Source organism: Balearica regulorum, chromosome 5 (genome assembly GCF_011004875.1).
Source record: "Balearica regulorum gibbericeps isolate bBalReg1 chromosome 5, bBalReg1.pri, whole genome shotgun sequence".
Classification (NCBI taxonomy): domain Eukaryota; kingdom Metazoa; phylum Chordata; class Aves; order Gruiformes; family Gruidae; genus Balearica; species Balearica regulorum.
Genome location: NC_046188.1, coordinates 26,122,176 through 26,147,337, shown reverse-complemented (window position 1 = coordinate 26,147,337; position 25,162 = coordinate 26,122,176). Strand labels below are relative to the sequence as shown.

The following is a 25,162-nucleotide window of genomic DNA, read 5'->3' as shown; positions in this document are numbered from 1 at the left end:
AGACGGGCATACAGGAACAGTTGGCCGAGCAGGTGTCAGGCAGGTTCTTGCTTCTGGAGGCCTTAATGCTCAGTAGAAGCTGTTCTGAGAGAAACAGGTACTTCTTCCCTTTGAGCCTCTCTCTTCCCGTGACTCATTTCCCACTTGGCACTCAACTGTTGAAATAAACACACGCACAAAAGTCCCCTGACGTCACTAGGAGGAGATGCAGCAGCAAGAGAAAAGAGTTGGTTTGTTGTTTGGTTGTTGTTTTTTAAATAAAGGCACACAGAACCTAACATTTTTTCCCCACAGCAAAGAACCTGCAAGCTTCTTGGCCCTCTTTCTATAAGCAAAAAACAATAATCAAACAACAGAATGCCAGCTGACTATATGCATATTTCCCCTTCCTCTCTTGGGGAAGGAAAAAAAAAAAAAAAAGACTGAACACAGAAGAATGAGTTTAAACATTTATTTAAACAGAAACTCCAAACCACTACACCCTTTAACCTTTCAAAAAAAGACAACGACAAACTAGTATTCAGCCAGAGTGTCAGAGCAGGCGTAAGTTGTGTTCCACTATAACAACTCAGCAGCGATACTAGCAGGAGACCAACACATACGGAGCTAGCACTGCAAGAAGGGGAGAAGTAAAAAGGGTTTGAAACTGCTCAAAGGCACTTCTGCCCACTTGCCCTTCCATTTTCAGCCCAAGACGAAGGTGCTGGCTTTAAACTGCTTTTTTGGTTGCATAGCTGGCTGGTGTGAAATCTGTGGTCTGTAACAGGCACAACCCGGATAGCGTGAATCCTCTAAGGCACATATGAGGTTGCGGAGCACAGGGCATCCTCTGTCAGGGACCCTAATCCTCCACTAGATCCAAGGGGAATCCAGTCTGTGCACCTAGCTTCCCAACTGCAGAGCATTGAGAAATGAGGATAGCAGTGCACTGCAGCAGAGCGACTCCCATCAGCTTGGTGCTTGCTTATTGGACATGGCTCAGGCTCAACTCTTCGCTCCTCAAAGGCACTGCCGCAACATGACCGACTCCAGCATTTCCAGCCGCGGCAACAACTTCAAGCCGGGACCCTAACCTGAGAACTGGCTCCAACGCACATGGGGGAAAAGAGAGGAGAGTCACGAGGGCAACCAAGTGATGTGGCTGCGCCAGGGTGCCTGATGCTCACCACCTCCCAGGAGGGCTGTCCTCCTAGCCTTCCTTCGGTAGTGACAGACAGGCACACCGGCACAATCCTTGCCGTGGACACTGCACTGGAGAGACTGCACTTGGTTCGGCTCCAAGATGCTAGCAATAGGCACCAAAGAAATATTTGGGGAGTGTAAGTTACAAGCAGAATGGTTTGGCGTCCACCTCTAGAGACAAATGGGGAATGCTGGCTCCCCGCAACAGGCTCTCAAAAGAAGAAGTCTAGGAGAGGTGATAGGATGCCCAACTCCAATAGACCTAAGGCAATTCTAGTGACATGCCACTGATGGGGATGGTTTAAGCCTAATGAAATCACAACCCCGCTCTCACAGCAAAGGTGAGAGGGACTCAGGACTCCTTAGAGACTTCACGTAAGGCAGGGGAGGCTAGCTGCTCACAGGGATCCTACCAATCCCAAAAGCTTAGTTCAAAGTCAGTTTGCTAATAAATTTAAGGGGAATAAAATAACCTCATTCTCTAACAGGAAATGAGGAAATCTTGAGCATCAGACCATGCCTCTTCCCATCTCCAATTTTCTTGGGAAAGCCTCTCATTTCTAGAAAGGTGAATTCCAGACAGACTCGATCATTCATGGCTATTGGGGAAGGCTGCATCCTGTGACCACAGAATTAATGACCTATTCTGGGTACGAAGCTGCATTCCAGCTTCATCAAAACACTGAGTGGAAAAACACTGATTCTTCCCACACCCACACGGAGCGTGGGCACCAGGGGCTGAGCAGAACAGAAGCCAAGCAGGGAGCAGCTACGGGCTTATGCCAAGAAACCAGAAGCTCTGGCACCCAAACCAAGCTGAACAGCTGGACCAAGAAATGGGTGACTTAGTCTGAGGCCAGGTGCTTGTCATCTGGTTGGGAAGCAGGTGGTCTGAAACAGAGAACCAAAGATCCCATCTCAGACAGTCCCTGCTACTGCTATTGGAAACACCATCTGATTCACTCATCTCGGTGCACTGCCTGGAAGTTGGAAAGCTCTAGGCACCCAGAATAAAGCCTTTAAACTCTGTCTATACATGCCACTGGACACAGCCATATGGCCAGAAGCTGTGCCTCGAGGCCAGGGACATGCTGTCTACCATTATCTCCCTAACAGGAAGATCTCCACTGCCTCCAGAATGAGACATTCTCTGCTCCCTCTGCCCCTGAGCAGAGGGGAGCAGCCTCACCAGCTGGGCCTTACCATGTGGTAGGGAGAGGATCCTAGTCCTTCACCCCTCTGAAGTGAAGGTGGCGAGTCTTAGGGTTCAGCCAGTTTCAGTACAAAATGTACCTCCTCCTCTCATCTAGAGATGCAGTGATGAATACCGAGGTCCCAAAGGCAGCTCCCAAGAAGCAGTGAAACAATGAAGGGGCCACAAGCTGCTACTGGAGCCATCGCCATAATGGGACCATTCTGCCTGACGTGCAGAATTGACAGATAAGGTACAAAGAGGAGCTGCTGCTGCTTCAATCACTGAGCTGGCCTAGAGCTCAGGGGCCCTTCCCCTCTCAAACTCACTCCTAGTTCATATCAAACGTACATGGGTGCTGCTCTGGAGCCTCCGGCCTCGCTCCTTGTCTGCGAGTGACCTGAAGCCAGGAAAGCCGCTCTCTGCATTCGGTTAGTGTGCTGTGAAGTTAGATGGATCCCAGTGGGCTCAGGAGACTAGAGGCTGGAGCGGCATGAGTCCGTTCCCAGGAGACACCAGGAATCTGAATCCAAGTCAGGTTTCGGATCCATTTCCATCTCCTCTTTGGCTGTCTGTGTTCCTTTGGAATGAACCTCCACCTGCCGAAACACACAGCAGTTATCCAACCAGCTCTAGGACTAGCTGCAAAGAAGCTAGGAGCCGCACAAGGGACAGTTCCTATTCTCCACAGCCATTTGGGACTCTCCGTGACATCTTACTGCCCATCCCTGCTCACCAGGAGAAATAAAGGGGAATCCCAGGTCCCTCAAGGACTGGGCTGTCCTCACAGGAAACTGTCTTCTCAGCTTCATTCCTCTTGCTACTACTAGAGCCTGCATCAGCAGCTCAAGCAACAGACAAGCACCACGCTCAGTCCCCCCGTTCTGCTCTAAGAGAAACGCCTGTTAAGAGCCGCTTCCTCCTGCACAGCCTCCACAACCTACGCAGGAGTGTAGCGAGCCCTAAGCATGGATGTACACCTGGGTGATGGGTCCTCACCTGCTGCATTCCCTCCGTCCCCCTGCAGAACTGCTGGAGTTGGGCACTCAGACGAATGGTTTCCTGCTGCAGCTTCTTCTGATCATCCAGACACTGTAAAACCAGGCCTCGGAGGTGTGTCACCTCCAGTTGCAGAGCACTGCACATGCAGCCCGCAACAGGAGATGCGGCCTTCCCTTCACCGCATGGCAAGGTTGGACTCAGGCAAGTAGGCTGCAGAGACACAAAGGGAAGTCAGGCCAGGTTTGAGTGCAAGGCCAGGAGTTGTATATGCCACAAGGAGAAACCATACACAGAAAGCGTCACCCCAGCTTGTTTCCCGACTTCCCAAACTTCTAGCAGCCAAGGTCAGCAAGCTACTAGTCATTATGTCTTCAGTACAAAGCCACTCCTGGCTTTTTCTGGGAAAGCTGCTCCTGTCCTCCTATCACCAATATCCATCTGGTTTACCTCCCTTTCCCTAAGCCTGGGATCTGTGCCTCCTCTTGGGTCAGAAAACTCATGGAATAAGGTAGGCTCACAGGTTGTCATTTCTCGGTGATTTCCTGTATCAGTTGTTCTTCCCATCTCACAGCAATTTCTGCTTTCTAAATTTCTATCTCCTGCTAGGCTTCTCTTTTTTTTCCAATTGCATTAACTGCATTTTTCCACAGAACTGATCTCATTATTTTCAATCTGACCAAGCCCCAGCTCTGTGTTCTAGATTCCTGTGAATTGTTCTCTTTGCAGCATCATCTCTGATTATCAACAGCCCCCTTTCCCTCATCCAGATGAATCAGGCCAATCCAACACCCTCTTCTCAGCTCTCCCCATTATTCAAACATTGCCATTTACGGTCCCCAAGAGCTTTTAGCCAAGCATTCACTTGGATAGTATTACCCAGGGGTCTGGTTTGGGCTTGTTTAATCCAACAGGTTCCTCAGAGGCCACCTTGAGTCCTTGAAGTTTCTGGTAAGGAAGAGTCTCCTTCTCGGGCTCCGAAGATGCCATGCTCAGAGGAAAGGGGCTGTCAGGCATGGGGATGAATTCAGCATTCTCCAGCTCCTGGATACACAAAAGCAGCACTGTCAGGCTTGCCTGCCTTCCTGCAGCTGACTTAATCTCCTCAACCAATGCACCAACACCCTCTTGTGGTAAAAAAGGCAGGGAGGCCTAAAGGGCTCCCCACGCAGCACAGCTCTGACAACCTTTCAGAGCATCCTGTAAAGGTGGAAGGAGCCACTGGCTTTTCCCCAGCCTAGATCCCCATTTTAAGACATTTCTGAGATACCAGATTACCTTCCGCAGCCAGCCAGGGCAGGAGCTGCTGTCAGCACTGTTGCCTCCCTTAGCTTCTGTGGTGCTGATCCAGCCCCCCAACTCACGATCTGCTTCCATGGTTCCCCGAAAGCCTCCACTGGGATTGGGGGTCTCCGCTTCCTGTTCATTATCCTCTTCCTCTCCTCCTCCAGTTGTGCAGCTCTGAGCCACTAGCAAACAGGAGTGAAAACTTCTATACTTTCCCCACCTCTGCTATTCCTGTTGCCAAACCTCAGCTGGAGCAGAGAAGATGCAGAAATGTGGGCTGTATGGCCGCGGTGAGAGCACGTGCTAGCGGCATCTACCTCAACAGCTCATCCCCTAACACTCCCTGCAGGCCTCCCCAAAAGGGCAATGTGCAGCAGCCTTCTGCAGCTTCTTGGCCCCAACCCTCCCACAGGCCCAAGAAACTGGACTCCATCTCTCCAGCAGCTGCCCCATCGCCCCCCTTCCCTTATCAGCTCCCCTCAGTGAATTCCCCTCAGGTTTTCCTTGTCAAATTGAAGTTCCTCAACTACAAAGGCCTCGCTGCATCCATATTCTTCCTCCTCTGTTTCAGTTCTCTCTTTCTGAGCTGTGGGCTATCCCTTCCCATGCACAGCACCAACTACATTTCCTCCGTTTGCGCTCTTCTGCGAGGCCTTTCAAACACAGAGGAACCATGCGGCAGGACCAAACTGCACCCACTGAAACTAACCACTAAATGGACTTTAAGCCACAGCTCCCCAGGGCAGGTTACTCACCAGTACCAATGGACAGGCCACTGCTGTTGGATCGGATTGTTTTAGAGTTCAACACCTTTTCTGGAAGGAGAGAAGCATGCTTTCAGTTAGAGTGCCACACAGAAAGCAAGACAACTCTTACAACAGCACACAACAAACCCAATGTTGCAGGCCTAGAGCTCAGAGCAGCTTGCCACATTCCCCCACAGCAACCTGGCCTGTTCCCAGGCAGGTCTTATAGTCTATGTCCTGGCAAGCAATACATGATCATAACCAAAATCCCAAAATTTCATCCTAAACTCACACTTACCAACAATGATGATAGTGTGCCAGCCACGGCACGACAGGTCTGGAACGTGATGCAATGATCCAAATATTGGCCGAGGCCATGAGGTACAAATATCCGAGCCATGAGCTCTCTCAGTCGAAGTCCTTGCCAGACGCCCATTCCCGCCGTTACCCCAGGCAAAGATATGGTTGTCTGAGGAAAGAGAGATTCAGAAATCTCAATTGGCTCGCTCCCTCTCAGCCTATAATTGCTACAAGGATCACAGCCTCTCTGCTGTAACTGCTATCCCAAAGTATCTAATCCACCAGCTCCATTTTGACAGTGGGAGAACAAACTGATAATGAATCTAGCAGGCAGCCACCAAGCCAGCACTCTGCAGCCCCAGGGACAGCAAATGCTTGGCGCTGCACTGGGACAACTAACAGGGCCAGACAGCCCCAGTCCAGAATGATTTCTTTATTTCAGTGCAGTGCTACAGGTGCAGTCTAGGAAATGCTCAGTGGGAGCCAGTTAACCACCCTGCAGATCTAGTTCAAAGGAACCCACCACAACTTCGCAACGACCCACTCACCGTCAGTAGCAGCTATGGTGAATTCATCTCCACATGAAACCCTGATCACCTGCTTGCCCCCCAAGGGGCCTCCCAGCAGGTTAATTCCCAGGTGCTTCTTATAGTCCCCAACACCAAGCTGTCCGCACTTGTTGGAGCCGAAGGTCAGCAGGCGGCCTCGCTCTGAGAGAAGGAATGACGAGACAGTCACAGCGAGGGCCCAACTCTGGAAGCAGCCATGCATGCACAGAACTAGCAGGAACAGCCCATGACCGGAAAGGACTCTCCTGAGAAGCCACCCTGGCTGCGAGGGGACAGTGCCAGCCAAGAGGAATGGCTTCAGCCTGGAAACACCTCCCCAGTTCCTTCTCCCGTTGCTCCCCTTTTCTGATGCTGGGGGCTGGGACTCCTCACAGCCCTCTGACTGGTTTCACTTGGGCAAAGCCTAACTTGGTCATAAACAATTCCTCCGCTAGCCCAGAGCATGATTCTTCCCCAAACCTTTTTTTTTTTTTTTTTAACCCCTTTAAAAAAAGGAAGGCTGACACAGAACTGGTGTTGCTGCTTCAGCTGGCCAGGAGGCAACACTGCCGAGAAACAGGAATCCTGGGTTCCTGGAGCAGGCTTGAGCCTTGCTACCAAGAGCACAACCTTCAATGTCAAGGGCCAGGCTGAAAGGGCAAGCTGATGCAAAGTAATCCAGCAAACAGTATTCACTTCTTAATGCATAGGGCTCACCATCAATGGAAGCTGTGTGTGTCTTCCCTGGAGAAATGGTACGGATCTTGTAGAAGGACAGCTGCTTGGCCAAAGTAAGGGAAGTGGCGTACGGCACCTCACAGTACGTCTAAAAAAAAGATACGTAGGTAAGCACGGAGTGAAAAAACACCCATTCATCAGCCAAGACCTACTCAAGCAGGTCTTGGCAGACCACAACATTAACCTAGACAGTCCCAACACAGGTATGGTAAAGAATTGCCAGAATCCCTGTCACTGGCTACGTCACCCTGGAGCAGCTTAGTATCTGTTTCATTACCTCAGATCTGACATAAGCCCATAGGGCAGATGGGAAACTGAGAAATAATTTGCCTCTTCCCACAATCCCAGTATCCATTGTCTTGGATTGGAAGCAACAAATTGGCACAAAGCTAATGAATGCTTTGCCACTGTCACAGGACCTCCATTTCCTCATATTTCCTCCATTTCCTCCAGCTGATAGCTGGAGCCAGGGACCCAAATGCACTTACATCATGGTTGATTATCCCTGATGTGCACTGATTCAGGCCCAGCTTGTTGAACTCGTTGAGTCCACATGCCAATACTTTGCCCGTCTGGGTGAGCAGGAAAGTCCCATCACAGCCACAGTGAACAGACACAATGTTTAAGGTCTTCGGAACATCCACCTATGTAGAAGAAATATATCCCAAGAAAATCAAAATCCCAACACCTACCACACAGAAGCTGGCACACAGAAAACATATGGGGTTAGAACAGTGATTCAGCTCGTCTGGGCACTGACCATAGCCAATGCAGTTATTTTGAATGAAGGTGTAATAATACCATGAAGTCTATAGCATACTGAAACTCTGTTCACAATGCAGAAATTCAAGGCATTCTAGACCTTGTTGAGCAGACACCAGTGAGCCAGCACAGGAACCAGAAACGTGGTGCACAGGCATCCTGGCCAGCTGGGGTCTACAAGCACCAGACCCGGTTAGCCGAGCAGGGCTGGGTCTGTCCTGTGTGGGTGTCATACTGTGTGATCACAGATATTTGGCTTCCAGGCACATCCTTGTTGGTTTCTAACCCCTAATGGGTTAGATTATCTCAATTACCCCATCCCTGTATTTCAAGAGGGTTTTACTTTCAACTCATCTTTAACTCATTATGTCAAATTCAAAGACTCCCAGTTGTTTGCACTGATACGAGTTTCCTCTACAGACCAGAGGTATGCAATTTGGTATTTCCTACTATGATTTCTACAACATTAAGTTTGGCATTTCCAGTTCCATCATGGAGATCAGAGCAATGAAGCTCTAAGTCACGATGCTGGCTGGTTTGGGAGTGGTATGCCCTTCTGCCGTGATCCCTAGGGAGAAATGATGCCAAATGAAGTGAGGAAGCAAAGTTAAAACCCTCACAAACCCTATGATACCTCAGAAAAAAACACCTGAGCCTCAGGCAGTTAGTATTTCCAAACAGCAACTCAACTGGATTTATGCCCATGAAGGTTTTGAGAAGTAGTCACAGCCCTACCTTCTGAGGGGTGTAGTGATCCTCTTCTGAATCCAAGCCCAAGCGCCCTTCATCAGTGAAAACACAGCCGTTAGAAATGGCCTTGCAAGGTGCCCGTCCCTAAGAAATGGTATTGTCTCTCCACAGTCCCAAAGGAATCTCCCTACAGAACTAGGAACCTGCTCCCCTATGTGCATCATTGCCTGCCAATCCTCACGGTATCCCACCTCCACTCACAGAACAACTGCCCTACCCACAAGGAAGCCAAGCGGTACCCTAGACCTTCCTAGAGTAAAATCCCACAGGCTCGGTCCCCAGTTACCCATTCTTACATGGAAAGAAAGCCCCACAGAAACAAGGTTCTTTGCCTCCCAGGGCATAGCAGACAGCCCTCCCCCAAGGCCTCTAGGTTCCAGGGAGACTTTACCTACCATACTCTCCACAGCCCCACGTGTAGACTTCTCTGTTCCTGGTCAGCACTGCCACGTGGTTATCTCCACAGGAGACCTGCTCCACAGGGTTGGTAAGAAAGAAATCCAGCTGCAAGGGCTCAAGCACTTCAGAGCCATAAGCCTTGTCAACGCCAATGCATCCATAATAGTCTGAGCCAAAGGCATACACCTGGCCCTCATCTGAAGAACACAAGGGAAGCTTGGTCAGCACACTGAGCTTATATTAGGCCGCATATTAATATTTTAGGACACGGCCAGAGCAACCTTTTTTCTGTAATCATCTGCCTCTTTAGTGCAAAAGAATGTCATCAGGAGACCATGGAGTCTGCACTTGTTAACGCTAAGATGGATGACCTTACACCACAACCTGCAGCTATTTCAGGCCACCAGTGTCAAAAAATCTTGGGTTGAACCTGCCATTTTCTTTAACAGAAACCCACAAATTGATCCTGTGGCTCCCTAAATCATTCCTCCACCACACTGAGCATCTGAGCTTATCTCTGTCAAACCTCTGTTTTTCCAGCACTGGCAAAATAAGCTGGAAACTACCTTGTTGAGAATTGTTTTCATGGGTAAAGCAAGATTCAAATTCTTCCGTAACAGACACCACCACAGTTAACATGTCTTTAAACGTATGAGCAGGGTTAGAACTACAGACAGCTACCAGGTCTCCAGCTTTCTAAATTAAATAGCAAACCTCAGATACACATCTTATCATTGGGCGATTCTTTCCCCCCAGAGTCCAAAAAGAGTTTCAAACACATTTACACTCTTGACTTCAGGCTCCTCTGTCTTTAATACAAGCATGTATGGAGGTAACACATGCACTGGTAAGAGCAGGGACTCTGCACAGCCACAAGGAGCTGTGCTCAACACCCAGCTTCATCACCAAAAGAGCAAAACACCCAGCCTTCTTGGGAGTCACTACTTTCCTCTGTATAATAATGTTGATCTATCTCCACTACTGCACCTGCTATCCTCAAAACTGAGGGGTGAGCAACATACAGGGCTTTCTCCTTTGTGCACAATGCTGCTCTGCTGATCTTATTGTTAAGGCAAACATCTTCACAGCAAAGTGAGGGGACAGTGGCCCCCTTTCAGCTCTCACCTGTGATGCACACAGTGAAATCATCTCCACAGGACACCTGGCGAATGGCTTTTCCCTGAAGCTTCTCAACGTGCTTTGGCTGCCGGTAGGAGGCTCTGTCTCCATGTCCCAGCTGCCCATGCAACTTGGTGCCCCCCTGCATATTCTGCAAGACAGAAACATCTGGTAAGGTGATGTTTCCACAACTCCAGAGATAGTGCCAGTAGTTACAGAACCTCAAACAAATGACAGCAAAGAGCAAGGCAACGTGTGTTAGCTACTCTAGGGAAAAGATTGCTATCTATTTGGCATAACAGCAGGTGACATTCTAAATGGCAGCACAGGCTTTCAGGCAGTTAGGCACTCACAAAGAGTGATCTGGTCTCAGGCTACTACCTGGTGAGGAACCCTTGCTCCTTTCTCATGTGCCAGGCTACAGAACCGGTTCCTTGCTGCCAGACTGAAATTCATCCTTCAGCTTTTTGACCTACCTTTCTAAATACTAATGGTTGCAAAGAAACCGATAACATGAAACAAATGTCACTGAAGTGACCAATTCTACAGGAAAAACAAACTGATTCTGAGCAGCGTTGATGCTAAAACTAAAATATTAATAGCCAGCTGAAAGTTTTCAGTGGCCATTCTTGCAGAAATATCCATCAAGTTGCTCTCCTCCCGTTTGGATCTCTTTCTTCCCTCACCCACCCACCAGTATTTTCTGTCTTTACAGATTCTGTATCATCAATACAAGCCTGTGGAAGCCTGGAGATGTAGAATATCTCCATGTCACTGACCATCTAAGCCCAAGAAAACTGGATTAAATTGTTTTAAATGCATTATATGCCAAAATTTTTTGTTCAATTTAAACGATTACAGAATTTCCACTCATCATAAAAAGCAGAGTTGTTTAGTATAAGACATCTCTGGTTTCATTCACAAGTTGCCTCACAGATGACACCTGTATTACAACAAGGTCACTCATCCCAGACATTCTGATCTTGGAAAACTTTCCTCAAAAATATACAAGCCAACAGAGCATCACAAAGCATCCAGTGCATTTCCAGTAGGAAGGGAAGTAAGAGATGTTTGACTCAGTGTCTGGGCCTACAAGTCCACCACCTACAATCCTCAAGCGCACAGCAAGTCTCCAATACACTTTCAGTCATGATGAAAAACTCCCAGAAACACTTGCCTTGGGAGACTTGGGTCAGCCCCAAAGCAGATGGTCTCACAGTGTCCACTGCAATCAGATTTCTCCTTTTCCAGGCTGCTTGCCCATCTGATTCTACCAGGCTGAGGAACGGTCAGCAGTAGATCCAGACTCGACTCTCCCACCCTTGCCCCCTTCCTGCAGTTTCTCTCACTTACCACCCAGGTGTAGAGCTCCTTCTCCACTGTCACCACAGCAAAGTGAGTGTTACCAGCACACACCTGGCGTGCACTGCAGCCACTTTTGATGGCATCCAGCTTCTGGGGGGTGGACTTCCCGCCCCCCCAAACATACACCTCACTAGTGCGCGAAGTCACCACTGCAATGGGAGCCTCATTCATGGTACTTGACCTGCACGAGACACCCCCCCCCAAAACACACATGCTTTTAATAAGGAGTTTGCGTTCACTGTCATCGCTAATTTTCCTACTGTTGTCTATCACTTACCCCTTCACAACCATTCATGGTTATTATTTTCACAACCTGCTCTCTTTGTTGAGTAGTTGTGAAGCCTCAACTGCTGTACAGAGACTCTGGATCAAACCTGTCTCAGAGCAGCCGAGAAAGTAGCCTCCAGGAAGCATTTTAAGAAGCCTACAATCCAATTTTATGTCATTTTAAAAGACGGCTTTCCCTGAATGGCCATGGAGCTGTTGTCATTTGTGAAAAATGAAAGCCTTATAAATGGTCATGAAATGTCCTGCTCAAAATACAGAAGCATCCAAAAGCTTCTCACTTCTCTCTCTTCTCTATTTAAATTACAGGGTTCCGTCTGAGAGCAAAAGTATACCTCTTCTAAGAATCAATTCACAAGCAGATTGCAAAACGGAAGTTTTAATCAAAGCAAACTGCAAGCAACCCATGAACTGGAATAACTTCACATAAAGTGCTCAGATAGTACTTCCAAGTTTATGAGGAAAAAAGGTCAAATTCTATCTGACAAATCAACAGAAAAACAGCTACATGTCACAGAAGGTATCTGCTTCATGGAGCAACCCTGCTTACAGGCCTGCGGGGGACTGCAGAGAACCTCTGCATATATTTAGTTTTATGAAAGATATTTATATTCATTTAATATTCAACAGACAGTCATATTCTTCCTGCTCAAGGATATCTGTGTGAAAGGAGTGGTTTACATTACATCCTCAGATATGTAGGCTGTAAAGACTATATCCTCAGTATGACAGCTTAGAGCTGTATGACACCTGCTGAGGTAAGGCTCCAGCCATACATACAAGCAGGATATAAAAGGCAGAGTAAAAAGTGGGACAATGACCATGTAACAACTATGTCAAATTCCCAGCTTTAGGGATCTTCTAAACTACACTGTTCCATTAAGGTTGTCACAGACTAACACTCTCAGCAAAGTTCCTCTCTGGGGAGCTCTTCTCTCCAGATGGCCTTTCAAACACATGCCCAAATAGTTACCTTGGTCGCTTATTTGGCCCATTAAGCAGTGTGACTTTCTCCTCCATCTCCCTGCCAAAGGAGAAAAAACATTTTAGGAAACAGTAACAACGCCCAAAGCAATTTACTGATAAGCAGCACACACAGACTGCTTTCCTTCCCAATAAAATGCTGCTCCCTCTCGGAGGAAATGTGGCAGCTGTTTACCAGCTCACAGCAATACACAGCAAGTAGGGCAGAAGTAACGTGCTATATAGCTAACAAACTTCCCAGACAGCTGAGGACAGCAAACTACATATATACCAGAATGTAGCCAACCAATACCCATATTGTGCAAGAATGACCTTAAATGGCTAAACATTATTAGGATTTGGGCTTTTACCAGTGCATACAGCAAGACAAAACTCAAACTTTGCTGACCACCAAGTAAAAGAATCTTGGTATAAAGGACTAAGTCTGCTGCCCCCAAAGCAACCAATGTAGGATCCAAACAGTCCAGAATTATGGTCCACCTTTCATAAAATGACAGTGTGTGCAGGCTGATGGTCAAACTAAACTGAGATGGGCCAGTTTCAATGCAACTGTCTTCCAAAGAGGGAGGCAACAAAGGGAGAAAGCGAGGGTCTCTATATTGCATGATATGTATATTTTGAAAGGCCTTTTCCAATGACCACAGGAGGATCTCTGTAACCCTTCATTCACAGAGATTTGAAGAGAGGGAACCAGCGTTCCTCAAAGGAGCCTCAGAAAGGGATGCCCCAAGGTTCTCAATACAACAGCTTCTCAGACGAAGGATGCAGAGACCTTTCTCACCATACTCATGCGCCCACAGAACATACGGATCTATTAGAAGACAAGACAGCAAGAATGCACTTCTCTCCTAAACAGGATGATGTGTACTTCAACAACTGCCTCACGCCAGGCCAAATAAACTTAAGGACTTTGCTACAAAAGCATAAACATCACTAGTCTGCACAAACCCTCTCTGACACCTGTCCAGGTATCAGGCAAGACCATCTGATTACCTCCTGCGTTTGCTGAGAAGGGGACGTTCAAGCAATTCATCTGCAGTGGGTCTCTTCTCTGGATCCTGAAAGAAGCAAGCACCGAGTCATTCTCTGGGAAATGCTCATCATCTACAATGAAATTTTGGGCCAGAAGACCTCATTCAAGCCTGCATGGACCTCCTTCCCTGACTCCCTTCAGAAAGGAAAGGAATTAATTCAAGTATTTGGAATTAATAGCAATAAATGCCAGGTACGTGTGGGAGGGACCTCCACACTCTGAAGGTATCAATACTATGTTTGCTTTCAAGAAATTAATTCCCTACAGAAAGCCAGAGTCACGGGCAGAAAGCCAGAACCTTAAGAGGCTGTACGGAGATGACGCTCCCACCTCCACAGCACTGCATTAGAAAATAATTGCTTCTGCCAGCCCATGAAATAATTGTCATCAGAGTAAACCCAACACCCCTCCAGAGCCTGCAGGACTGAATGACATCTTGAGACAATGCTTTCAGAGGACTGGAGGAAGCCCAGCCTTAGCGATGCCTCAGGCCTCACAGAAATCACCCTGCATCAACAGCCCTCATGCTGAAACAGGCATGTCATTCCCCTTCACCTTCACCCTTGAATTCCATGGCTTAGGCAGCTGGGAAGAGGTGTCTGAAAATTAAAAAAGCATTTCACCAACCTGATCAAGGCAGGAATTCACCATCTGGATTAGCTCCCGCGAGTAGACAGTGGAATCAACCTCCATGGCGCGATTTCCCTGTACAATCTTCACACAAAGGTTCAGTGGATTCTAGGCAGAAACCAGAAACCAGCTGTAAGGGAACTGAACTGGACAATGTCTCCAATGGGGAGAGATGCCACAGGCCACCATTATTTTCTTCCTCCTCCTCTGATCAGAACCCATCCTTCTTCCCTGCCTAGTAGGTTCTCTAGAAACCTAATATTAATTCCTGCAGAAATGCTACCTCTGATAGCTCAGACTTGATGGCAACATCCAGATTTTCACAAAATTCCCTAACAGTGGAGGGAGGACAGGTTTCTCTCTGCATGGAATCTCCTACACAGCATACTGTCATTGAAACACTGCACAGCTGCAAAGTTACTGGGGACTCGGTTGCCGTGGTGAGAGGAAGTCAGGAAAGGATGGTATTTTCACATCATCTCTTTAAGGGTTACAAAATCTTGCACCACGGCAGCTAGCAGCTTTTCCCATCTCATGGCACAAGCTGGCAAATTGCATATGCCAGCCAGCAATGCTCCCTTACACCCTCTCCATGTCAGCTTGACCACACTTCTCTTGCACTCAAACTTTGAGAAACGGTAACAGGGTTAAATCCTATGAAATCTGAAGGCTGGAAGTTTCTGTGCAGCGTTCTGTAGCAAAAAGTTCACAGATAGTAATGCTGAAAAAAACAAGACTACACAATCACAAACTTCCTCCTTGTAGAGAAAAGGAGGTTTCATTCACAACCATGATACAAATTAGCACAGCTTGTACTCTGCATCTGGTAAACCCAGGGCTGCAGACAAGGGTGGGTTTGGCAGAAGCCAGAGAGGCACCTGCAGTGCAAGGTAGGGGAAATCATGCAGACATTTTGTCTGGCTATAGTTGGCACTCCCAGGCCACTGTTTTCTTAATCAGCAGATTTAAACAACAATGAAAGAAAAACGTGAGTTAAGAAAGCTATGAGCCAAGTGTGAATCTCAGGGCAATAAAAAATAAGGTTACTCAGTCCATCCTGGTTTGCAGACTTACAGTAGCATCAAAGGTCCTCTTCAGAGTAAGCAGCTCAAAGATGACACAGCCCACAGCCCAAATATCTGATTTGAAGTTGTATTTCACACCCTGGCAGAGTTCTGGGGACATGTAATACGGAGTTCCCACCAGCTAGGAAAAATAACATTTAAAAATCAGAAATGATCCAGCAGCCTTCAGTTCAGGAGCTCTGCATCCATTATGTTCACAGAGGCCCGTGAGCATCAGAGCTAGACACAGTTCTGACACAGCACTGAAGTGACACAGGTGACACACCCCACCAATGTGCTGCAGGGATGGGAACAACAAACACATTTCTTCTCATCCACAAGCCTGTGCATACGTTTCTCAGAAGATCCTAGACACCTCTCTGCTCAGATCCTGACATGGTACATACTTCTCAACAGAGTAGTAGTCACGAGAACACAGCAAGAACTTACCCCTCTCTTAAATGTACTACATTTAGAGGTAATCAGGGGCTTACGTACTGACCAGGCATATGGAAGCCCTCATAAGAGGCTGAGGGAAAAGGGATGCCAAACACAGATGCCAGCCCATAGCTATGGAGCCACTCTGTCTGATCACAAGGTACTGCCAGGACAAAGGCTACCCTGTCTCCAATGAAAGAGGGGTTACTTTTGGGTCAGTAAGTAGAAAGCTGGCATGAGTCCCACCTGAAAGGCTTTCACTTCAGAAGTGCGCTTTCCTGAACAATTGGTTTAAACCAAACACCCACCACCACACACAAAATCCCAAACCTCAGCATTTACATCCAGAAGCCCTCCCAGCCACAGCAGAAATAGTGGCATAGCTCAAAGTCACAAGGAGACACAGAACAAACATGATAAAAGGTGTAAGAATGAAGCTTCCAGATGAATGGAGGTCATTCCCTAGCAAGGAACTAGACAGCAAAATAAAATGAAAAAGACAGAATTTGGAAGAAAGGGAAATATTTGTAGTTGCCCTTTTTTCAGCTCTCTCAGTGAAGCTCCAGGGAATACGCAGCTTGCCTTTCATTGGTCTCTGCTAGTACACCAGATACCTAACGGGCACATTCAGAATCTGCCATCTCCCTTCCATTTCCCGTTACAGAGCATGACAGCTACAGAGCTTTGCGAGTCCTAGCCACGGGAAGGTTTAGAAGCCCACCTAGTGGAGTATCATAGGGAGAACCAGGACACTGCACCTAAACCTAGACACAGACATATTTTCTGTATCTTACTTGGTAAATGGGAGAAAGAATGATAAATTAAGAAATCAGCTTTTAGTAAGCAAGGCATAAACATTTTACAAAATCATAATTTGACTGTTACAATTACAAATACTGACAATAACATGTTTTGCACTCATTTCGCAAAAAATTACTTCCAGACTGCCACTGGTCATTAGACCACAAATTGAACTTGAATTCGTACACAGAATGAAATACGATTGAAGGTATGCAATTCAAAATTTTTCAGAAATGAAAAAGGAAAAAAAAAAGTTCACAAGCTCGCAGGTGTAGATGAACACACACAACACAGGCAAAAACAAACCTGGAAATTCATAGCACAGACTGCACTTTCTCTGAAAGCCAGAAGGCCGTGAAAAATGTGACGAAACAGAAGTGGTTTTGCTGCAGCGCAGCTTAGCGAGGGCTTTATGCAGTAGCCTTCAGTTCCCACTTGCTGTGCAACTGCGCAATAGCGCTCATGTTCTGGAAGGAGGTTGGCAAGTATTTAACTACACATCCTAACAGAACACCAATAGCTTGCATTAAATCTAATAATACGGCCTGGTAAGGGAAGTGCAAGCTGGCTTGCATCCCAAACTATAATAAAGGCCTTTAGCAGATAGGAGCTCCAGACAACGTCTCCCTTTCCAAGCCTAGTGCTCACCACAAAAATTAATGCAGCTGGGAAATCCAAGCTGAGCCTTTCAGATGCCTGCAATACAGCTTACCCTGTGTCATAACTCTGGCTGCGAAACTGCTTTCTGGAAGGGTCTGGAACAAAGCCAAGCTCAATGGCCTTCTGGTAGAATTAATCTCTCCTACAAAGCTTTGCCCCCCTCCAAGAGCATTACCAATAAACCATACACCTGGTTACCATAAGAAGCACAAGTACCTTTATTGCTGCTTTGTCATTTAGTTCAGAACCCGAGTATTAAAGAGATAGGAGACATATCTGTGGCACGGTGCAATGCCAGGCAGGCACATCCAAGCTATCTCAGATCCAACTGAGGCAAAATGTCCCTGTTAGCACAGCAGCACAACCAAATTTAACTTGCTAAGCCGGGTTTAACTAGCCCAGAGGGAGAGTTGCTGTACTGATGTGACTATATTGCTGCCTCTGTACCTTCGGATAGCGCTGCCTTCATGTTACAAAGATTCTGCAAGGGAGCAAGGATAACTGCAGGCTACAACGCACCAGCAAATATGCCAGTATTAGTGAAATAACACTGAGGGAAGTTGAGGGGAAAGGGAAAGGAAAAATCACAGAAAACAATCAGCAAGAATGTACAGCATCCCTGGTCTTCTGCAAGGCATGCAGAGATGAAAGAAAAACACATCTCAGTTTGCACACAAAGGCGCAAGATACTCACAGTCTCAGCCATAGAGTACTCCGAGTTCAGCTTCTTTGCCAACCCATAGTCTCCCAATTTAATCAGGTTTGCCTTGGTTAGAAAGATATTTAATGTCTTTATATCTCTGAAAGGAGAAAAAGAAATGCAGACATTCAAATATATTTCCAGATTTCCAAGTTTTCTACATACTAAACCTCCCCCCCCAAATGAGGTACTTGCTACTCTGCCAGCACACTCTCACACACACAGAGCTCTCCAAAGGCAATTTGACTTCAAGTACTGGGGGAGTAACTGCAGTTATCCATGTTTTATCACATCCACACACAAACACAGCACAGCCTAAAAAGCTCAGGCTCCAGACACCTATGTAAAGGCCACAGATCAAAGATAGTTCTTTTCCCCCTCTCAGTCTCTTCTGAAGGTCATTGAGTAGGTCTTATTTTTCCTGGTTTTCTAAACATACCCAAGCCACGAGTCACTGAGCTCACTAAAAATATGAATGTCTGCATTAATATGTATGTATGCAAATATAAACACACACACACAGGGTGTGAAACAGATGTTGCGCCTGAAGAACAACTCTTTATAACATGACATACTATGCCCAGATCAAAAGGCTGATGGCCACAAAAATGGTGAACTCCAAAATTCATTGAAAACACCTTCTCCCAGGCAGAATAATTTATATATAGTTTCACAGATCAATGTAAGAGGCTGTAAATACAGAGAGGAAGCCCCCGCAGTATGAAATGCTTCCCATGGCCAACACTTCGTAACACCCCTTTTTCCTAACGTACCATCAACAACTTCCCAGTGTAGATCAGGCCAACATCAAGTAAAGCAGCACTTTGCATTCATCCACTTGGGGCATCGCAAAGTCCTGGGTCACTCTGACAATGTCTGCAGCAGCAGGAAATCACTGCAAACATTTAAATAACTGTTCAATTCATTATTATGGAAGGATTTGGGGCCACACATGTTCCTAGACCATGAACCCTGCTGTGAAGAGGGGCAACAGAGGTAGTAAAGCAGGAAATCACTGCAAAGCAGGACAGACGTGACATCTGCTTTAGGTCAAAAACTTAGACATTACTTTGTTGAGTGTGGGGTACCAACCCTTCATTGGAAAGGCTTGCCAATTACCAAAGATTTAGAATGGCAGCAATTAGGATGCCTTCCCGCAGAAAACATCCACACACAGCTATGCTCATTAGTTAGAGAAGGATGCTGTGCAGGACACGATCCAACCGTGCTGGAAACAGCTGTCTACGTGTGCGGTACTCCCCAGAACATCATGGCCTCCTTGAAGCACACATAAGCCATGAAATTTACCCCTCCCAAACAGAAAAGGACAACAGAAAAAGGTCATTAGTTTCTCATTAAAATCTCAGGAGTCAATGTCAAAATTACCACTACCAGCTAATGAGCTATATTACTTCCTTAAATAACAGGCTGAAGAAATGAGATTCAGCCAAATGCAGGACAAATCTTCACCCGGGTTATATTACAGCAACGCACCAATGCAAAGTCTTCATCACTGTTAGCCTCCAGGAATTACAGAAGGACGTACATGTTGGTTTGAAGTTATTAATTGTGGAGCGGATAGGAAGTACCTTTGGCCTGTGGTAACTGCTCTTCCTACACACGTTAGCAAACATCATTTTCATTTACGTGCTATGGCAATCAAGGACCAATTAACTTCCTTCCTACATGGATTAACTCTTTGTTCACAAAGCTGTGGCATCAAAGACAGCAATTCCATTTTCATATACAAAATTTCTTGCACATTCATCGCAAGACAGTTTCTAGCCCAATAAAAATTCTTTGCAGAAGTGATACTTAACATCTAGGCAGTCCAGCTACACTTTGCAGAGAAGCTCAGTGCTTGCTTTAAACACAGAAGCAAAGGCTACTCAAAGGGGTTCTGCACTCACATCCATGAACCACACTGGTTATCTTAGCTACAATGCATGCCACACTTACCTGTGAAGAATTCCTGCTCGATGAATGCAGCTCACAGCTGATGCAATTTGAAAGAGATACCAAACCACCATCTGCAAAGGCAGGAATAAAAGCCTTACATGAGGCTCAAAAAACCCCTCCCAAAACCCCCTATGTTCCTGTCACACAGAGGAACAGAAAGAGGGCCAGACTGTACCATTTAGATGCTCTTTCAGGAGTATGCAAATTTAGAATTTCCTGTTTTGGCAATCTCTGAAAAGATATTCCAAAAAGTAGATTGTTCTAGTGCTATTCAGCGTGTCTAGTGTCTGTCCTGACAAGTGTCACAGAATTCAATGAGTGAAAAGACTTACGAATGACAGCTAATGACCACCTGGGAAAGATCTGCAGTTGGGCTCTCTGGAATATGAACTGTGACCATTTAATATTCACCATAAGCTGGAAGGCCTTAATAGTAATTATATAAATAAATAAGTGCAATCATTAAGCACCTCAGCATGAGGTAGAAGTAGACAGCAGAAATAAGTTTAAAAAAATAAAGAAAAAGAAAAGAAAAAGGAACAAGAAAAAAAGTCTATGGTGAGACAGATTCAAGGTAATTACTCAGAAAAGAACTTACAAAATGTTTAAGATAGAGAAATTGAGTATCAACCAGGAAGAAACACAGAAAGAGGTTTTAAAGTTAAATGTTAGCCAAGAAGATAAGGTGATCAAAGTCAGTTGAGCGCTCTCTTTCATTATTTCTCCCTTGGAAGTTTATACTGCTTGTAGACAGCCAAAAAGCAAAATAAAAAGTTTCCAATAGTCCATAAATACTTGCAATATTCAACAGGAGAGGAAGGATGTCAGTCCCCAGATATACACAGAAATTCCCCACCAGCACTATGGAAAAAGTGTTGTATAAATACTCAGATAACCAGACAGATCCCCAGAACATTAGGTCACTCGCACTGCTCCCTCAAACCAGTCCAAATTACCTCTTCTTCAAATAATTTGTCTTTCTGCCGCAGAATCTTATCGTAGAGGTTCCCTCCTGTAATTAGAAGTGAGTGAGAAAGACAGAGAGGTTCATCTTAGTTAATGGGAGAAGTTACTCTGCTCAGGTACTGCAGGGAATACTCAAATCCCATAAGAGATCTGATGAATCACTACAGCTCTTCCTCAGCACTCTTCATTTAAACTGGTCAGGCACTCACACAATTAAGTTGTTCCTCCATCTAAGAACTTCACTGGCATATCTAAGCTTAAGCAGAAATGATTCTTTTTTAACACCACTATTTAATAGTCTCTGGAAAGTGAATCAGTAAGGCTAGCAGTCCCTACTTTACCTGTAGGCGCTTCTTGGGATATGTAAACATTTATAACCTGTACACCAAATCACGTGAGATTTTCCTGCTCAGCATTATATATAAATAAATAATACATTTAAAAAAAAAGAAGAGAACGGAAGCAATTATAACTTCAGAGTAGTCCCTGAAAGCACAATTTACTGCCTTTCCCCACTTACTGCCCAGCTCTGACATGCCTCTCTCCATCTGCCTTGCCAAATACATGGATGCAGGGTTCACAAAGCGTTGACAACAGCAGTACCACCAACAGAAGCTTGAAACCAGCAGACTCTTCAGGGCACCTCACAGTTTCAAGACAGCAGACTGAAAATCAAGGAGGGCTAACAGAAATGATGCTGAGGGCTGCAGACAGTGAGACTCCCTGTCAGCTTAGCATCCTACCAGTAAATCCCAAATCTCTGATCACATCCTGTTGCTATTCCATTTCCCAATTACCATATATTATGTCCTAACAGAACACCAGGCCCTTTCCCATTCCCACAGGTATGGTGCAACACAGCTTTCTGCTGTATGATTTCCATGGGCCCGGCCTGTCAAGTTGTAGATGTCCAAAGCAGTTCGCAATGGTTCCTTTGCCTCCTTGGGGACTTATTTCAGACTTCCATGTTAGGAAGATTTTTCTGATATTCTAATTAAGATTGCCTTTGCTTAATTTCTTCTCATTTAGCCTTGCTATAACCTCTCAGCTTTTTTTTTTTTTCTGCCTTATGTTCACATTTGCAAATTATCTATGAATCACTCTCCATATTCACAATCTAACAAAAGTGTTCACTTCTGCCTCTTCTTATGAGCCTCTTTCCTAGCCATTCAGACTACGCAGGCTTTTAGTGAATTCTGTTCCTCATCTCTGATTTTCTGCCATCTTTCTTGCAGCTTTTCTGAACCAAAGAGCAGTATGAGAGGTAATACATCACCAAAATCCTACACAAGGAGACAAGTTAGCTCCTGACTCAGATAACCAATACCTCTATGCACATATCCTAAAAAAAATGCATACTCATCTCTTGGTTATTGTTCCAAAGTAGAACAATAGTTTAGAGACATTAACAAACATTTACAGACATCAGCACTATGCAGGTTCTCTCTGTGCCCTCCAATGAATTTATAATGGCCCCAAGTCTTTTCAGGGCAGCTAAATAACTCACACAGAGTACTCCTAAAATAAATGGTGCATCAAAGAGCTAACATTCCCCATGTCTTGCACTGGACTCCACCCTGCTAAGAACAAAAAACAAAACTAGCTTTGGCCAACCTGCCAACCACGGTGTTTGACACCCTTCAAAATACTTTTCACAACTCCATTGTCTTCCCCAACCTGTCCCAGTGAAAACAATTTGTCTGAGATGATAACAACATGGCGATAGCTTTTTCCACCAAAAAACCTCTTCTGCTGCTGAGCCAAGGCTTAACATAACTGCCAAACACACAAAGGACACCTAGCCAGGCGAGCTGTCCCACTCATCCAAATAGGAACCACACTGTCGTTCTAGTAGGTAACCTGTTCCAGCAGTATTAGCTGTACATGACCTCCTCTTCCGGCTCTCTAAGAGCAGCTGCAACTCAGACCCTCGTATCAAATCCTTTTACCTCTCCATCCCAGCTGGGACTGTTTCCCCTGCAAACTCCAAACAATATCATCTGATCTAGTCTTAGGTGGAATTTTAAAGTTTTTGCCACCACCAGAAGGACTGGATTGTTTCAGGTTTTTTTAATAGTAAACATAGAACCTGATAGTACAAGGCAGGAAAAAGTCCTGACTGCATTGTGCCAGTAGATTTTTAAGCTTTGATTTACAATGGCCAAACGGAGGGGTCTATTTAAGTGACACTAGGGAAAAAACAGCCCCATGCTATACTGGCAGAAAGGCCTGAATATCCTCATGATCTTTTCCTACTGTCCTCCTAAAAGAGCACAGCAAGGTGTATTAGAAGTGTATGCTACCAGTAACTCCTTCCACTGCACCAGCTGCTCAGAAGACTCGAGAAATCATCTACTGCCTGCACTAACTACTGGGCTTCTTTCTTTGGCACCTGAGACTCAAATCGATCAGAAGGGTTCTCAACCTCTTGTTCAGGAGCTACACAGCAGAATTCACCTCCACACCTTGGCTCCCCAGAGGACACCCCAGAAATACTCCCTGCAAGTTCTGCTGGGGGATGACTCAGCAACGTGGCAGCTGCCTGTTTGTAAGAGGGAGTAGGGATCTCACCATTACAGTACTCCAGCTCAATCAGCAGCGTGGTGTTATCCATGAAATGATTGTAGTATGCGATGATGTTCTCATGCTGCAACAGGGCAAGGATAACGATTTCATTCAAAGCATCACGACGCTCCTTTTCTGACAGCCGGGTCAGGTCCACCTCCTTCCACACTACAAGTGAGTCATCCTGAAACATAAAAACATCTTTTAATTAAAAACACACTACTACGAATAGAACAGTTTCTACCTTTATAGCAGGAAATTTAAATTTCATGAAAGGTAAAAAGACTTTCCTGACTCTTACAGACTTCAGACAAAAATTCTTCACAACAGTACGTTTTGAGGTTTTCTTTTTGTCACTAGGAACAGCGATGGCCTGAGGCCATCTTTCTAGCCGGCCAGCACTCACTTTGAAAAAAACAAAACAAAAAACCAAAACAAAAAACACCATACTACAAGGTCTCCAGGGAAAGACACAGAATTTCTTTTGTTTTGATAAAGACTAAACATACTTGGGTTCAATAAAAGGAGAACACTGTATTTCCAATCTCATAACTGTAGGATATTATACAAGACCATATGCCATTACAAATATCCAGGTATTCCTAAAAAAAATTAAAAAAAAAATCAAGGAAACAAGAACAAATTTAGTTTGCCCTTGTTACGCCCACCCGCATTGTCAGACATGCTATGAGTGATCTGTTAAGTGAACAGCATTCACTCACAGCTGCTCAAGCCGTGACACCTCAGGGTGGCTTTCCTCCAGAAAAAAACCTGAAGAACTTCCCTTGGGAACCAAGTCAAGCGCTTTTCTTTGACAGCTGCTAAAAAGCACAGCTATGTTCAAACTGGATGGGATTAAACAACTTGGAAGCAACAGGAAGACTGGCTTTTCAGCAAGTTTCCCCTGATTATGCTGAAATGCTGATTGCACGAGAGAGTTACCTGTATGAGATGCCCCCATGTCCTCTGTGACTGGAATAAAACATAGAAAAATGAGGAATCTATTAGCATCTGAAGAGTCTCCACATCTCCCTACAAAACTTTAGGGGGCCAAGAGACTGGCGACACTCAAACATGCCAAAACCCAAACCCTGCGCCCCGCAACACCGAGGGCCAAAGTCATCGCTTTGTACCAGGGCTGTTCCCGGAGTAGCACCAGGGGCTGTCATCCAGGGGCTGCTGTCACCCAGGGGGCAAGCCCCACTGCGGCTCTTCGGGTGCCGGGGCCTCCAAGCACCCAGGCTCCAAAAATCGCCCCTCTCACCCTGACAGCGGCCCTCGGCCCTCCTCGGAGCAGCCCCCCGGCTCCCCTTCATCGGGGGACGAGGAAGAGGAGAGGGACCCCTCTCCTGCCGTCCGGCGGGGGCCCGGCCCGGCCCGGCGCCACCGGGTCAGCCTACCTCGGTGCGGCGGTAGAGGGTGGCTTCGCCAAAGGCGCCGCGGCCCAGGGTGCGGATGGGGATGTAGTGCAGCTCCTCCTGCTCGCCGGGCAGGCTGCCGCCGCCGCGGGAGCCGCCCCTGCCCGAGGACTCGCTGCCGAAGTCGGAGCTGATGGAATCGCAGTGCCGCTCGTACTCGCCCAGCGACATGGCGGCGGCGCGGCCCCGCTGCGGCCCGGCTCTCCCTCAGCGAGGCCCCGCGAGCCCGACGGGCTCCATGTTGGCTCCCGCCGACGACCCGGAACCGCTTC

At 46.4% G+C, this 25,162-nt stretch overlaps 1 protein-coding gene across 2 annotated transcripts; it reads right to left on the bottom strand.

Moving 5' to 3' along the window:
• Positions 1 to 437: 437 nt before the first annotated feature.
• Positions 438 to 25,162, bottom strand: NEK9 (NIMA related kinase 9). Of its 2 annotated transcripts, XM_075753863.1 has the most exons (23): positions 24,873 to 25,162; positions 24,415 to 24,444; positions 23,479 to 23,656; positions 20,898 to 20,953; positions 19,942 to 20,012; positions 17,977 to 18,082; positions 15,394 to 15,525; positions 14,317 to 14,427; positions 13,650 to 13,714; positions 12,646 to 12,696; positions 11,376 to 11,568; positions 10,029 to 10,173; positions 8,900 to 9,100; positions 8,490 to 8,536; positions 7,481 to 7,636; positions 6,972 to 7,080; positions 6,255 to 6,416; positions 5,705 to 5,875; positions 5,416 to 5,475; positions 4,652 to 4,842; positions 4,253 to 4,417; positions 3,374 to 3,586; positions 438 to 2,973 (listed from the first exon to the last, which is right to left on the bottom strand). In XM_075753863.1, the coding sequence occupies exons 1-23, from the start codon at positions 25,059 to 25,061 to the stop codon at positions 2,851 to 2,853; spliced, it is 2,925 nt and encodes a 974-aa protein (XP_075609978.1). In that variant the 5' UTR covers positions 25,062 to 25,162; the 3' UTR covers positions 438 to 2,850. The 2 variants fall into 2 exon arrangements, with proteins under 2 accessions (XP_075609978.1, XP_075609979.1); XM_075753864.1 differs by lacking the exon at positions 24,415 to 24,444.

Coding starts and splice junctions, on each gene's coding strand:
- NEK9 (XM_075753863.1), bottom strand. CDS start 25,061: ATGTCGCTGGGCGAGTACGAGCGGCACTGCGATTCCATCAGCTCCGAC. Junction 15,526..17,976: donor AGTACTCTATGGCTGAGACT/GTGAGTATCTTG, acceptor TATTTTTCCTAG/CTGGTGGGAACTCCGTATTA. Junction 4,418..4,651: donor GCCCTGGCTGGCTGCGGAAG/GTAATCTGGTAT, acceptor TTGTGTATCCAG/GAGCTGGAGAATGCTGAATT.